This window comes from Ischnura elegans, chromosome 1 (genome assembly GCF_921293095.1).
Source record: "Ischnura elegans chromosome 1, ioIscEleg1.1, whole genome shotgun sequence".
NCBI lineage: Eukaryota > Metazoa > Arthropoda > Insecta > Odonata > Coenagrionidae > Ischnura > Ischnura elegans.
The window spans coordinates 143,820,053-143,832,790 of NC_060246.1; the positions used below are offsets into that span (position 1 = coordinate 143,820,053).

The 12,738-nt window shown below is 36.5% G+C and overlaps 1 protein-coding gene across 3 annotated transcripts; it reads right to left on the reverse strand.

Moving 5' to 3' along the window:
- Nucleotides 1-4,520: 4,520 nt before the first annotated feature.
- LOC124171584 (DNA-directed RNA polymerases I, II, and III subunit RPABC1) lies at nucleotides 4,521-12,246 on the reverse strand. 3 transcript variants are annotated; one of them, XM_046550769.1, is made up of 7 exons: nucleotides 12,018-12,246; nucleotides 11,858-11,946; nucleotides 11,594-11,655; nucleotides 11,258-11,397; nucleotides 10,915-11,054; nucleotides 5,604-5,682; nucleotides 4,521-4,902 (listed from the first exon to the last, which is right to left on the reverse strand). In XM_046550769.1, the coding sequence occupies exons 1-7, from the start codon at nucleotides 12,072-12,074 to the stop codon at nucleotides 4,837-4,839; spliced, it is 633 nt and encodes a 210-aa protein (XP_046406725.1). In that variant the 5' UTR covers nucleotides 12,075-12,246; the 3' UTR covers nucleotides 4,521-4,836. The 3 variants fall into 3 exon arrangements, with proteins under 3 accessions (XP_046406725.1, XP_046406722.1, XP_046406732.1); XM_046550766.1 differs by lacking the exon at nucleotides 5,604-5,682 and adding an exon at nucleotides 7,787-7,865 and having other exon boundaries at nucleotides 12,018-12,245; XM_046550776.1 differs by lacking the exons at nucleotides 4,521-4,902; nucleotides 5,604-5,682 and adding exons at nucleotides 5,685-5,744; nucleotides 7,787-7,865.
- Between the last annotated feature and the right edge of the window lie 492 nt (nucleotides 12,247-12,738).

Consider the following 12,738-nt stretch of genomic DNA (forward strand, 5'->3'; position numbering starts at 1 on the left):
AATAAATTTCTGCTATCATCCATAAGGAAATGGTCACTACTTCTGCTGATCTCAGTTACCTATCGTATTATTTGAGCGGTTGATTAGCCTTGCCTTATTCAGAGTTCATGCTGAGGTTTCTGCCTGGGACATTGACATTGAACGTAATAAAAAAACATTGAAAGGTGATAGTGCTCATGTAAACCTACTTATCCAATCATTTGAAACAATAACTTCCCACCAATTACTGCACCTGACTCTGCAAGGAATTCTCATCCTATGCTCTAAGGAAGAACAAATTATAAATCTCCTACTTATACGTATATTTAGAAATAATTTTCCGAAGTAAGTTCCCTAACAATGGCAAATTATCTCTGCTTGTGTTCTCTTCACCTTCAATTTGCTCCTACCTGATATCAATTTAAATTAGCCAACAACAGTGTCTGACTACAATGCTAAAACATTGATGCCAGTTTCTCTACTGCATTAAATAAACTTGATAAAGAGATGTGTTGTAAAATTTATACTAATGGGAGGGAGGCAATCAGAAGGATGACAGAACCGATAGGTGAAGATTGATACTTTTTAATTCATGTTAGTAAATGCAACGTACCACATCTGAGTGACTCAACTCTAGGACCTCGAACCTGCTGCAGTTCCATGTTGTGTAGAGGCAGTTTTAGGCATAATGGATGGACACGATGGTGAAGCACACAACTTTTGGGACCCAAGATCTATTGATCATTGACTGAAGTGCGATTGGCGTTTTGAATAATTTTTAATAAAAATAAGTTCAAGGACAGACAGTAATTATGACATGCGTGGGAGTCTTGCAGTAAGCAGACTCCCATACATGCATTTGCTGCTTACCTCAGCGACAAACTGAAAAGACTTCGATAAAAAGATGGATCACTTTTGAACAGTAGTGCGACATATGTCAAAGCAGGCTAGTCAAGAGAAAATAGAAATATATGATAAGTTAGCATAAAATTAATACAGAGCACAAATTAGGCAGGTGTAAAAGATATGATTGTAAATTGTACATACATGACTGGCAAGCTCTAGTCTTAACAAAAACGTTTGTTCTGAGACTTTACCATGGTCCCTCTTAGGCCTACCATACACGCTCCATCCCGGCCTTGAGGCCTGAACTGCACAGTTTGGCCGGAGCCTCATTGGTTTCCCATCCGGCCCAAGGAAACTGCGCAGTTTGGTCAGACCTCATTGGTTTCCCATTCGGCTGTCTGGCCGACGACCTGCCTCAAGGAATCGCCACACACTGTCAGTTTTTCCCTCTGTCCAGGACTGAACAGTCCAGACCTTGAGGCCAAACTGATCGTGTATGGTAGGCCTTAGGAAGTATGAAATACACATGTATATATTTAAGGATATTTGAGATAGCTGACTTCACTGATGAAGCTAATGATTTAGAATACATAACTTCCTGAGGGTAACTTGCCAACAGTGAGATTGAACATTGCTATTGTACAAAGATGGGTCTTGAGAAAAATGGAAACTTTCATGTAAATACAGTGCAACCTCGATATAACGACATCCCACGGTGCACTAATAATCACTCGCTATAGCGAATTGTCGCTTTACTGGAGGTGGAGCAAATAATAGCCAATATACCTGTTGCGAACAGATATACAGGAACAGGAGTGGTGCGGCGACAGATAAACATCTATCCGATAAACGTAAGCATAAATCCAGACGAAAGGCGATGTTTTTTTTTTGCATCACTAAATTTCCTTACTCAAATAACGACTAACTATTCAAACAATTTATAAGCGCCGCACTGAATAAAAATCATGCAAAGCATTGTTTCGTCAATCATTATATTTATCGAACGACAGTTTACCACATAAATTTGAGACTGAGCACTCCATTAACTTCATTTCTAACAGATCGCTAGCAATTACAGAGGTTAAGGAGTCCGGCGGTGAAACCCACGCTATAGCGAGAGCCAACACCGAAAGGGTCTCGTAAAAACAAATTTTTTAACACGCTTATTATAGGGTCAATTGACGGTGCATCGGCTATCTCTCGTAATAGCGGGGGTGTCGCTATAGCACGTACTCGCTTTAACGAGGTTCCACTGTATGTAGTATGGTGACATAAATCGATATGGTGACGAAGACCTAAACAACTCCTGTTCCCTAAGGCAACACATGTAAACATCTCACTCACTGGTCAACCACTGCAGCCAGAATCACTACGAATATTAGCTTTCCAGCCGAGTCTTACATTGTGTGCAAGGTCACAAACACCAAGGAATGTGTGCATTTCCTTCAGCTAATCAGGGCAGGGGTACAGCTAGGAGTTAAGGCTGGGGGGGGGGGGGTTAGGTGCAACCAATATCAGGGTGTGTGGGGGTATGGAATACCCACCAGGATAAGTGGTATATGCGAGATTAACTGTTGTAAGGGTGTCGCTTGCCGTCTCGTGTCAGCTCGGTTTCGCTTTAGGGGTAACAGAAGAATTAGACGCTGAGTCACACTCAAGTGATGGGATGAGTATCTGTGCAAGGAGAGTCTTAAGCTGTATGTCGGAGGGGGAGAATGTACCTGTCTGCTCTGTGAATTAAAGGTGTGGAACCAGACGTCTGACTTGTCATCTCACTCTGCCTTCTACGAGCCTGGCCCTTCCTATTAAGCTTAGCACTTACACTGGGGAATTTTAAAATACATGGTTCAAAATGGTGTGTTTTACGGCTTTGAGGGATATTTTATTAATCCTTACACTATAATATGTATTAGTAACATCAATCTAATTAAGTAAAATGGATTAAACTTAAAAATTTATCTGAGCTTTGGGGGGGCTTTATCCCCCAAAAACCCCCCTCGCAGTGCCACTGAATCAGGGTATACCTATTTTAATAACAAAAAATCCCAACTGCATCAACAGATAGAAAGGATATCATCTGCACACTTTATGGATACAATTTTTCCAGCCAAACCAGGATCGTTCATCCTCACAATTCATTTGAATGCAGCTGACCAATTATGGAGTGGCAATGACCACAAGAAAAGTTCCTGCATGAATACTGACAAGACAAATGCATTGACCAATGGGTCTGTATATACCTTCTTTAATGCCAGTAATTCTTGCCTCAGTTTCTTTAATAACAATAACATCCATGGTGAAACAAAATGGGTGCAAATGTGACATGACTTAAAAGTATGATGGGCATAATATCAGGTTATCTTAAAAAGCTATGTCAAATATGCAGTTGATATGTATAAATAATATTATTAAAGAGTAACAGCAAATGCTGAGGCAGAGAATTTGATGTTATGCTCTTGCTAAAAATTAAGGATTTCATGATAACAGTCAAATTAATAGCTAACTCATATTTGACCTATATTTGAAATGAGAGGATGAAACATATATTTCTTTGTAATGACTGGAGAGCAGAATGTGGAAAAGATTACATTCAAGGTCAACCAGTGTATTGCCAGAGATGTTATGGTTAACACTAGAATGACTGAGGGCAGTCAATTGACCGTTCGAGTTTTTCTTTCATGTACCATTTTGTTATTCTCTGATCAATAACGCTGAGAATTTTTAACTTCTATTGTTTTTAAACAATAATAACTTAAAATGAATTTTTTTTGGGAGGAAAAAATTCATGTCAAGATAAATGTCAGCTTTTACCTAGAATGACCGAGAGCGGTCAATTGACCGTTTTTGTATTTCATACGGTTTTGCCGATCCTTGCTGTCAATTTTGTCAACAATCATAGCATGCACTTTACCACACACGAATACTACTCAAGTTTGACTCTCATGTCTTTAAAAGTTTTTATGTGTGATTTTACAATTTATGTAAAGGAGAGACACACTAGCAAAACCATGGTATGTCGAGTCGTATTTTAAGTTGTTGGCTTTGGATGAAAATAGATCAGCACTCCTGTGGCTGCAAACTTCCCTTCTCAACAGCTTTTGTTTAATGTTTCAGAGTGTTGCAGATGGTGCAGCTGCACCATGTGTTCACTGGACTGAGTCGCGTTATGACTGCCTCTCATGCAACTTTCTGCTGTATGACTTTTTGGTACAATGTCTGAAATATGGTTTCGGTTATCGCACAACAATATACATAGTGCATCTTAAAAATTCCAGATGATCGCAGATCTGTCATCACCTCAGTACAAATTGTGTGACAAATGCGTGGTGTTTGGAAAAGAGTGTCAATAAGTATTTGATCAATTTCACATACAAAACCTCACACAAATACAGAAGTTCAGGTAGATATAAACTTATTTCTCTGTGAAATAGCACCAATATGAAAGAAAAGTGGTAAGTGTAAGTGAATATGGGAATTATGGGGCTTCATCCTTCACCTTCGGATGTTATGAGCACTCATTAATCTTACCTTCTACTGTAGTAAGAGCTTTAGTCAAAGCCACAGAAATGTATAAATGCTTCAAACATATCCTCAAAATGAATGAAGCTGTTATGAATTTGGTAACTCATAACCATTAGCAGGTATTTGAAGTTATTTAATGGCAAGTAAATTAAGTTAGCAAAAGTTTGATTAGCTTCATTTAAATAGATTTATTTTAAACAAATAGGTACAATATCCTTATGCTCAATTGTCAAAACCACCTTTTTGAGCATAAAAATTGAGAGGAGTCTTTTGCATACACTATTCACTCTTTCAGTATCAGGTACAGAAAATACTGACTTTAAGAAAGAATCAACATTCCTCAAAGTAAAAATTGTCTCTCTCATGAAAAATTAGTTTTTTTTTTAAAAAGGAAAACTCACCACATGAAAAACAATAAAAAACACACCATTCACACGCTATGACATTTTTCACAACTGCCACAAAATGCCAATTCTCTTGAAGAAGATACTAACACACTAATCTGTAAGAAATATAGCGCCCAGCAGTTTCTGAACTTCGAATAATCTTCACTACCTAAAATAAAATAAATTTCATTAGAATGAATCAATAAAAGTTACAGCTATAGCATCCTCCAGTCAGTGAGTAGGTTTGAATTCTAAGGTACAAGCATGCAATTAGTCATAGACACATGAAGCAAATTAATTTTAAAAAATCTCCCTAAAGCATAAATCTTGCCATGAGAAATATCCTCTCTTAGCATTAAATGTTTGCTCATAGTTACAAAACCTCTATATGCAACCCAATGGACATAAAAACTGTGAATGAAAATTCATTTCTGCGTCATACAAAATCATACGTGATACATATTTTTACTATATGCTTACAGTTTAAAATTAACAATGATTTACAGTAAGTTTAATCATACCACTATAGGTCTTCAACCTGGGAGTCAGCTTAGCTGGGGAACAGATATTCTCATTAAAGACATTGAAAACTTGATCATTCCTTCCCTTTTCCATTTGCAATTCCTGATATGTGGAGATTTAAATACTGAAATCTCATTACATACCAATCCCCTGAACTGGAAGACCTTATTCTGTTCTCCCACATTTATGTACAGCAAGAAATTTCAAATGAGAGGGGGTAAGCCAATATGTATTAGGATCACACTTACAAAGCTATAAATTATAAAGGGTGCAAATAAGTAAAAAATGCCAAAGGAGAGGCCAAACTCATGTTAAGGAGAACAAACCACGCCACACACAATCAATTACCTGGCCTCTTCTAAGACCGAAGTAGCGTGATATTGGATCCCCTGTCTGCATTCTGGGAAGCTGATTTTCTTTTAAATTACTCAAATAAGTTAAGGAAATTTCCTCCTATCTCATGGCAAACTGAGAGTAGAACGTGGCATTCTAAGGGGAATAATCCATCCAAAGAAAATAATGAGGTTTTTGAAGACCATAAAGGTATTAAATAACATTCAAGCATTGAATTGACTCGGAAAAAAGAAAATTAATCAAATTGACAAACTCTGATGCATAAAAAAAGATATTTGACTTTCACTTTATGTTTTAAATATTTTAAGTCAACAATGAAGTTACTTTCTTTATCATATAAAGTTAAAATAGTTGTTCCAATTCATCACCTCAAACTTAACAATGACAAAAGTTAACGGTTAAGAGTAGCCACACCAAGGGTGCAATAATGCAGATTGATGTTTTTCTCTAACGTGATGCATATAGAAATTTACTAAAGAGAAAAGAACCAGTTTTGGAAAGCAGTTGCAATAATGATGCTAAATAAAAATCAATAATAATGATGACAACTATGCAATTACTCTCCTGAAGAATAATCATAACTACATGGTGAGAAAACAGATGACTATTCAAGGAATTGTCAGCGATTCCCAGATTCTACAGCTGCTGGAATCTGAATTAAGTAATGCATTACTTTAGGCTCATAAAAAAATATGAATACCATAGTAATATTCACCATGCACATCACATATGCTCAATTTCCAACAGCTAAAGTAATTTCCTTGCTTGAATGTTAAGCTAATCAACAGTTTATGTAATCTATTTCATTCAATAAATATTCTAAATAGAAAAAAATCACCCAAAATCAGTTCTCAGTTCCCTTTTCTTTTTAAAGTTTTCAATATCCTAAATTAAGTATTGCTTAAGATGATTTCCTTGCCTCAATGTCAGTCCTGTTTACAATAGTATGAATTTAATAGCAAAATAATCACCCCAAATACCCAGGTTCTTGGTTCTTGTTCCTTTTTTAGCACTTAAAATTTGATATATGTATTACCAATTGCATACGACTACTAGTGTGCCTTAACATTAATCTAGTCAAATGTATAATCAATTTCATTCAATTGATCATCTATTTGCAGCAAGTTATCCCAAAGAGACCTGTTCCCAGCCCTGGTCATTGGTTCACCTTCCTTTTTTATGTGCTAAATTAACAATAGCTGAAGACAATATGCTTGACATAATGTTAATCTGGTCTAATATGGCATCAATTTCAATCAATTGATCACCTAATTATAAAAAAAAATCCCAAAATTAACAATTGCAGATTCGACTTTTTTGGCTTAAAGTTAATCTTGTCCACAATGGCAGAACCCGCAGAAAAAAATGTACGGTGTTAAAGAAACCTGTATGTTGCACCCTGGAAAACTTTATCTGGTCTCCTCCCCAACAGACTTAGAACTGTAGTACATGTTTGTGGTAAAGTTTATTGCCTCAGGCATCTTAAATCTCCTCTAATTTTGGGTTACCACAAATCATAACTCTATATAATGATTTATAACATAATGGAATGTAAAGAAAACTTATTAATTCCACAAAAATTTTATACTGTGGATCCTAGGTTTCAACGTGGCACATCATCATCTGGTAAATTTGTGTCAAAGACAAGGAATTACAAATAGTCTATTATGATAGCCTATGAAGTAACTAGACCATAACAGAGTTTAATGCAAGAGATGGAGAAAATTAGGGAGCAATGCCACCCTTGAGAGTAAAAAATAACCTACAGTGGGGATAAAACCTTGCTGTGAAGAGCATAAGTTACTTAACTACAAAAAGTATTACTATACATTTGATAACAAAGCACTTAATTCTACAATTACATTCAAGACAAAATTTGAGTCATGATGAATAAAGTCACACTTTTGCAATAGCTACCTTCACTTAATATCATAAAATAAATATAATATTCAAGAAAAGAACACAATTAAGATTTCTTATTTTAATTCATGATCCATCTTTATGAATGCATCAAAACCACATACATTAGAGAAGAATCTGAACCGCCTGACATAAAAACTTGCTTCAGTGCTTCAATCCATTTAGCCATTGATACCAGTTCAAATTCCACCTAAACAGGCCTTCAGTAGCCCAATAAATTTCTCTCTTACATTGAAAGAACTAATGTAAGTCCTTACCTGTCCTCTCTTCAAGCCAAAATAACGAGCCACAGGATCACCTGCCTGGATTCTCATCAACTGGTTTTCTTTCAACTTACTGTTAACATGAGTTAAGGATTAATCACAAAAAACTCACACATTAAATCATCCAGACTTCAAAGAAACAATAAAAAATTAGAGATTAGGCTTAGGCATGTATCATTGCTTGAAAGCCAAAAATATGATTTTATGAAAAGTCAGATTAGATTGTTAAAAATGGGAATGAGGATTATGATGAAGAGAAAAATTCAACCGCAATAGGGGTAGTTTCCTTCATCAAAGAAAACAAAAGGCATTGATTGCGATTCATTACCCAACATTAGTGCATGCATAATATACAAATTATTTGGTTTTAGAAATCCCAGTTCAGGCAAATGTTAATGGTCAATTTTAACCTCATTTGAAAAAGGGCTGATTGGTGCCCACGCGATGTCACTCCATGTGACGTCACAGGGACCTAGATTCTATACGATTCTATACATAGAGGAGTTTTACAACGCCTGAGATTACCAATGTATGCATAAGGCACAGAGCTCAGGGCATCTTTTTATAATCACCTATTAAAACTGCCTACGGTCGGAAAGTTTCCTTCGTTTACTAAGGTATTAATAATCCTTATTTAAGCCAAGCGCTACCTGCTAGCAGCGCTTGTATCGGCGCTCACAGCCTTGCACCAATGCGGCCTCACACAGCGGCAGCTGGAACCAGAAATACGTCATGCAGGCTTTTCCCAGCATTCATACTTAGTCATCACGTTTTCCCACGCTAGAAAATTTACACTTTTCCTTTAATCCCGAAAAATAGATATCGTCATTTAAAAATCTAAAAGCATGAAATACGTACTCCAGGAGTAATAATCTTTCGATTTAGCCAATAAAAAAAAATGGGAAACCACCCTATTGATTTATCATAAAACTTCTCATATAACAGGAAATGACACAGAGAAAGGCATTACCTTCCAATTATTATAACAATAAAGTTGGGAAAAATGGGCAAGTTACCCCAGGGAGGTATGCAATGTATGAATAACCAAAGCTTCTACCCAAATGGTATGTGAACATGTTAATGGCAATGCCCATGCAATTTTGATGTTCTGAAGGCTGTTTTACACGGGGCATGTACTTCCGCAATCTGACGCGCGTACAAACGCTCAGTCAAAATTGCGTCGTGTAAAGCGGTAAATTGCTAGAACACATTAGAGAATGCGTGGATAAGAGATGACAAAATACCCCGTTCTAATTTTGTTCATGCATTCGTGCCATTCCATGCCATTTTAGAAATTAATGCAGTTCTAAGCTGCGCAATAGGGTGGTTTCCTATTATTTTTTTATTGCCTAAATCGAAAGATTATTACTCCAGGAGTACGTATTTCACGCTTTTAGATTTTTAAATGACGATATCTATTTTTCGCGATTAAATGAAAAGTGAAAATTTTCTAGCGTGCGAAAATGCGACACGTAAGTATGAATGTCGGGAAATCTCTCCGTGTGACATATTTCTGGTTCCCGCTGCCGCCTTGTGAGGTGACCTTGAGGCGAGTTGAGCGCTGATACGACGCAGGCTGCTAGCGGGTGGCTGAGTACCCTGCTGGCTGGTAGCGCTTGGCTTAAATAAGGATTATTAATACCTTATCAAATGAAGAAAACTTTCCAACCTTAGCCAGTTTTAATAAGTGATTATTAAGACATGTTTCCCTGAGCTCTGCGCCTCATGCATGCATTGGTAACCTCAGACGACGTATAACTCCTATCTTCTCGTATAGAAACTAGGTCCCTGCGACGTCACGTGGAGTGGTATCGCATGGGCGCCAATCTGGCCCTTTTCAAATGAGGATAAAAATGGACCATTGCCATTCGTCTAAACCGGTATTTTTAAAACGAAATAATTTGTATATTATGAATACAGTAATGGTGGGTAACGAATTGCAATCAATGACTTTCGTTTTCTTTGATGAAGGAAACTACCCTATTTCGTGCCCTGTGTAAAACGGCCTTCAGGAAAATCATACAGTAACATCTCATGTCTCAACCAAAGATTTTTACAAACATGATTGTATTGAAATTATGATACTTAGAGGGCTTCCACGAACCTCTAAATTATGTCACATCGACCTTCTAAAATTTTTAAAGTTTTACAGTCGCTAGGGAGGTCCATCTGAGGAGCAATAAGTGATTAGACATAGCCAAATACTTTCCAAGCATCCCCAAAACATTTTTTTGTTACATACCTTAATCCATGTAACTGAAGCATATATTTATGGAGTAATAAACAGGCTTGGATGAAAAAATTGCTGTCTTACTTTCTTTACCACAAATGTTCCAATTTATAGAGCACAAATTATAAGCTATGACACTCATATAAGCTGATGTGTGCCTGCATAATCTGATTGAAGGCAAAGAAAGACAAAGCAAAAGTAAGTTAAAGTAAAAGCAAAGCAAAATTTGGTTCAAATTCACACACAAATAACACAATTTTTCTCAGTTCTGTACTCATAATAACTTTCAAAATGAAAACATTTCAGCATCCGAGGATTATGATTGACCATAAAGCAAGCTTTCGATAACCAAAGAAATGAATAATTAATACAAGAGTTGAGGAAACACCCACAAAAACCACCCGAAGTTAAAAAAAAACCTAGGAATATAACATGCATCACACAAAAAGCATTTATATCATTTACTAGGCAATGACTGTCATTCACTTAAACATGCCATTGATTATTATTATAAGGATTGAAACAATCACAAATCTGGCTTCAAGGAACCCACAAGCTCCAGCAAATTCCAAGCAAAAACAAAGTTTACCATCATCCAGAGAAAGACGAGACATCTTCACATCAGAAGATACGCATATAACTGATAGAATTATACCACAAGATGAATCTGACTCGGTTCATAATAATGGACTATCATAATTGACTATGACCTAATAAATGAAAATAAGATAATAACAAACAAGTTACCACCCATATTTTAATATCCCGTGTACCCCTAACATCTTAACAACACACTTCAACCCTTTCTCAAGGACCTACTCGCCGTTCTCCATTATAGAAAAGGGCTTTCAAATATGCTAAAATTGAAACTACAGATGAAATAAAAGGATACTATCGAGCAAGTAACTCCTGTTTCTCATCAGGCGTTAAAACAACATGTTCAGGAACTAACTCATGTTCGGTTATATTAATTAGAAGTTCAGACTCGAGAAAGTGTTCCAAGATATACTTTGGTGCCATGTCCACCAATGACTGAAAAATAGAAAAGAAAATGCTCTCATTAATAAAGCCTACGAAATACACAAATATGTTTATCATTGTACTGCTGTTGTAAGCTAATGCAATTTAAAATATTTCTGGCAAGCGTACGCTAAAATCGATATTATCAAACTTCCAGAATAATTTATAGGTGCAGACGTTGGAAGACGCAATTCTTAAAACACTTAATAGCTTGCCTGTTTAGCAGAAGGTGTCATTCCCTGTTGAACAACGATGATGGCACGGTGAATATTCTCCTCTTGCATCCTATGACAATATGTTTTAATCGTTCTGATACCAATTTTGGGTTCATCGGGAAAGAAAACGAACATCTGGTCTGAAAGATCACAAATAACATATAAAATTAATAGAAAGGTGCTGTAAATCCTCATACAGTGCTTCATCATGAAAAAATCTTAAGAATTAACTCTCCCGCATTTGGTTATGTAAATACTGGGGGAAAGATATCAAATTAACGTTACCACACCCAAAGCCCACAGCGCGAAGAAAGCAATTCCGACTAAAGTACTTACCGGTGGGATCGTCGTTGTGAGCAACCAACACAATAAGGTCACTTCGCGCAGGCCTTTTCTCACTGAAAATTAATTTTCGTCAGTTACGTGAGAGTTTAAGAATAAATGAAAGTTAGAATGGTAACTAGAATCCACTCCCCTATGAAATAATTGTATAAACATGTATACAATTTGTATACATTCTTATATAATTGTCATGACTATGTTAACACAAATTTTATACAGGTTTATACAATTTCTTCATGGGGGCTGTACCTTGCTTACCTAGGCTTATCCCCAAATTGTTCTTTGAACTGTTCTAAAGTTTGATCCAATTCATCTTGAGTAACAAGGTAGCCTCGATCGTGGCAAAGCTGGAAAATTGACGATGGATTATCATTCGGAGACAACTAAAAAACAAGCGAAATATTCAAGTAATAAGTACCTGCATGATTGTTTTCCTAATCCTCCAGAGTTTGTAAGTTTCTTGCTCGTCATCCATCGCGGACAGAAAGATAAACTTCAGGAGAGATGAGATTCCCTAATCAAACTAGCAGAATGCAAAAAATGTTATGCCCAAATTAAGTAAAATTGGCGAGAATACTTCCAGCTTCAGCAATCAACAACACAAGGTCCCGGCACGACCATTGTGCATTACGACCTTCATTTTGATTAACTAATCATCATAGTAATTGTAAACATTTTAATTATTAGTAAAATAACTTAATTACATATTCATTCGAACAAATTGTAAAAATAATTAAAATTTAACTACTTTTAAAATAAAAATAGGGTCTTCTATATTTTTATCACTCATACACATCGATATTTTGACGTATTTCCGGCGAACGGCAAGTTCCAGCCCGCCATTCATTTGGAAACGATTGGAAATGTCTGGAAGCGAGCTGTTGACGACCGAGAAAGGTCTTGTGAGCCCAGTAAGGCAGGTACTCTTCAACACTAGAAATATTTTATTGCGTGCATAACCGAGATGTGGGGTATCATAGGAAGGATAGGAAGCCTTACTACATTTTACGTTAACGCATGTGGGACCCCTCGAGCTCTCGTTATTGAAATGGCAGTGTTGCGGATTCTAGCACGTGCAAGTACGTCAGATTGGCACTTCGAATGTTAGTGAAAATTTTCCAGGTTGGAACTAATTTTAT